The sequence below is a fragment of the Colobus angolensis genome, unplaced genomic scaffold, assembly GCF_000951035.1.
Source record: "Colobus angolensis palliatus isolate OR3802 unplaced genomic scaffold, Cang.pa_1.0 Scaffold28, whole genome shotgun sequence".
Lineage (NCBI taxonomy): Eukaryota > Metazoa > Chordata > Mammalia > Primates > Cercopithecidae > Colobus > Colobus angolensis.
Genome location: NW_012116043.1, coordinates 6,663,457 through 6,666,392, shown reverse-complemented (window position 1 = coordinate 6,666,392; position 2,936 = coordinate 6,663,457). Strand labels below are relative to the sequence as shown.

The following is a 2,936-nucleotide window of genomic DNA, read 5'->3' as shown; positions in this document are numbered from 1 at the left end:
CAAGACTGGAGTGAGCAGCAGTGCCACATTTAAAAATGAAAGCTCTCTTTTCTTTCTTTTTTTCCCCCTATCAGGATTTAGTTTGTATCAACAGGACCCCTTTGCCCCCTGCTGGTCAGACTTGGAGCCCCGGCTCCTCCTCCGGGGGGATGGAGTAGGGGGTCCTCCCTTGTGCCTGGAGCTCAGCCCTCTGCAGAGCATCACAGATGAATGCAAAGCCCAGAACCCCACTGCAAGCTGGTTTCGGGGGGATTGGCTTTTCTTGTTGCCAGCCAGCCCAGTGCTTAACCCAAGTCTCAGAAGGCAGGAACTGAGCCCCCTAGGTCCCAGAGCCCCGGGGACAGGCCAGTTTCTCAAGACCCTCTGTCCACTGCTGGTCCTGAGACCCTCACTCTGTTGAAGTCAGGGCTGAGTTTGTTCAGAAGCCCCAGCACGTGGAGGCCCCCAGCTGGCCTGGGCCAGCACTCATCCTGGGGGAGCCTTGGGGACACATCTCATGTCCCCAGTGAGCTCTGTACACTGCCTTCCTGGCCCTGTTGCCCACTGTGGCTACGACCCCACTCTGGCCACCCGTCCTAGAGTCCCACTCACCGTGTTTCACGTTGTCCTTCCACTCGCCCACATAGTAGTCGCCATTCACAGCATACACCTGGCGCCGCAGGCCGTTCTTCTGGGCCTTCCAGTCCCACCCCTTCCACAGGGACTCCGACTTTTTCGGGCACTTAGAGACTGGCATGGTGGCTGCTTCTGCAAGGATGGAGGGTGCTGGAAAAGGGTTAGGAACATCTGGGGCTCAGTGTGCCCCGTGTAATGCCGGGATCCTGACCTCAAGTGGGGCGAGTCATGTGTGTTCTGAGTTCCCGGGGCAGGTGAACGGCCCTTGGTGGGGATCCTTTAGTGCTGGACTGACCTTTGGCTGGCCCCTCCCTTGCCTCTCCCAGGGGCCCCCTCCCAGGGGGTCTGATGGCACAATCACTTGGGAATCTAGGGAGACCAGTAGAGCAGGAGGGTTTGTGATGGCATCAGGGAGAAGCTGCCCCCAGGGAGGGGGTGGCGTCATGTATACGTGTATATATATATATATATATATTTTTTGATGTCTTCTAAATATTTTTATTTATTTATTTATTTTATTTAGAGACAGAATCTTGCTTTGTTGCCCAGGCTGGAGTGCAGTGGCGCCATCTCAGCTCACTACAACCTCTGCCTCCTGGGTTCAAGTGATTCTCCTGCCTCAGCCTCCTAAATAGCTGGGATTACAGGCGCCCACCACCACGCCTGGCTGATTTTTGTATTTTTAGTAGAGACGGGGCTTCACCATGTTGGCCAGGCTCGTCTTGAATTCCTGACCTCAAATGATCCACCCACCTCAGCCTCTCCAAGTGCTGGGATTACAGGCATGAGCCACTGAGCCAAATATGAATCCAAAATATGAACCCAAAATATGGGTACATATTTTGACAATCACACCTAGGAGTAGGGAAAAATCATTCCAGGCAAAGAAAATAGGCAGAGCAAAAACTGGCCGTGGGGAAACAATCTCAGGTCCCAAATTCTATGCCGTTGGGATTTTTTCCCTTCCCATTTCCAAATATCACATGTACTATTATTAATCTTTATATGTAAATTAACTCACTTGGCAGAGGTTGCAGTAAGCCGAGATCATGCCACTGCACTCCAGCTTGGATGACAGAGTGAGAACTTTTCTCAAGAAGAAAATAAAAATAAGTTAACTCACTTTAAAAAATCAATACATATATTGAAAAAAGGAGGGCCAGGCGCAGCGACTCACCCCTGTAATCCTAGCACTTTGGGAGGCCAAGGCGGATCACCTGAGGTCAGGAGTTCGAGACCAGCCTGGTCAACATGGTGAACCCTTGTCTCTACTAAAAATACAAAAATTAGCCGGACCTGGTGGCATGCGCCTATGTAATCCTAGCTACTCAGGAGGCTGAGGCAGGAGAATCGCTTGAATCCGGGAGGCAGAGGTTGCAGCGAGCTGAGCTGGCACCATTGCACTCCAGGTTGGGTGACAGAGCGACACTCAGTCTTAAAAAATAATAAGGCCGGGCGCGGTGGCTCACACCTGTAATCCCAGCACTTTGGGAGGCCGAGGAGGGCGGATCACAAGGTCAGGAGACCGAGACCATCCTGGCTAACACTATGAAACCCCATCTCTACTAAAAATACAAAAAATTAGCTGGGTGTGGTGGCAGACGCCCGTATTCCCAGCTACTCGGGAAGCTGAGGCAGGAGAATTGCGTGAACCCGGGAGTTAGAGACCAGCCTGAGCTTTTAGTGAGCCGAGATCGCACCACTGCACTCCAGCCGGGTGACAGAGCGAAACTCCATCTCAAAAAAAAAAAAAAAAATAAATAACAATAATAATGTTAACTCACTTTAAAAAATACATATATTGAAAAAAGGAGGGCCAGCTGCAGTGGCCCATGCCTGCAATCCTAGCACTTTGGGAGACTGAGGCTGGTGGATGGCCTGAGGTCAGGAGTTTAAGACCAGCCTATCCAACATGGTGAAACCTGGTCTCTACTAAAAATACAAAATTAGCCAGGTGTGGTGTCCCATGCCTGCAGTCCGAGCTATTCCGGAGGCTGAGACAGGAGAATCGCTTGAACCCGGGAGGAGGAGGCTGCAGTGAGCCAAGATTGCAGCACTGCACTCCAGCCTGGGCCAGGCAGAGTGAGACTCTGTCTCAAAAAAAAAAAAAGAAAAAAGGCCGGGCGTGGTGGCTCACACCTGTAATCCCAGCACTTTGGGAGGCTGAGGCAGGAGAATGGCTTGAACCCAGGAGGCAGAGGTTGTAGTGAGCCGAGATCGCAGCACTGCACTCCAGCCTGGGCGACAGAACACAACTCTGTCTCAAACAAAATGAAACTACATCAGGAAGTGAAGAGGATTCCTCCATCCTGTCACTAAGA

General features: G+C 51.6%; 1 protein-coding gene across 1 annotated transcript in view; it reads right to left on the bottom strand.

Moving 5' to 3' along the window:
- MORN3 (MORN repeat containing 3) overlaps nt 1-907 on the bottom strand; it is a 22,967-nt gene extending 22,060 nt beyond the window's left edge. The window contains exon 1 of the mRNA XM_011948510.1: nt 592-907. Within this exon, the coding sequence (XP_011803900.1) occupies nt 592-736 (145 nt within the window). The 5' untranslated portion in view covers nt 737-907. The remainder of the gene's footprint in view (nt 1-591) is intronic.
- Between the last annotated feature and the right edge of the window lie 2,029 nt (nt 908-2,936).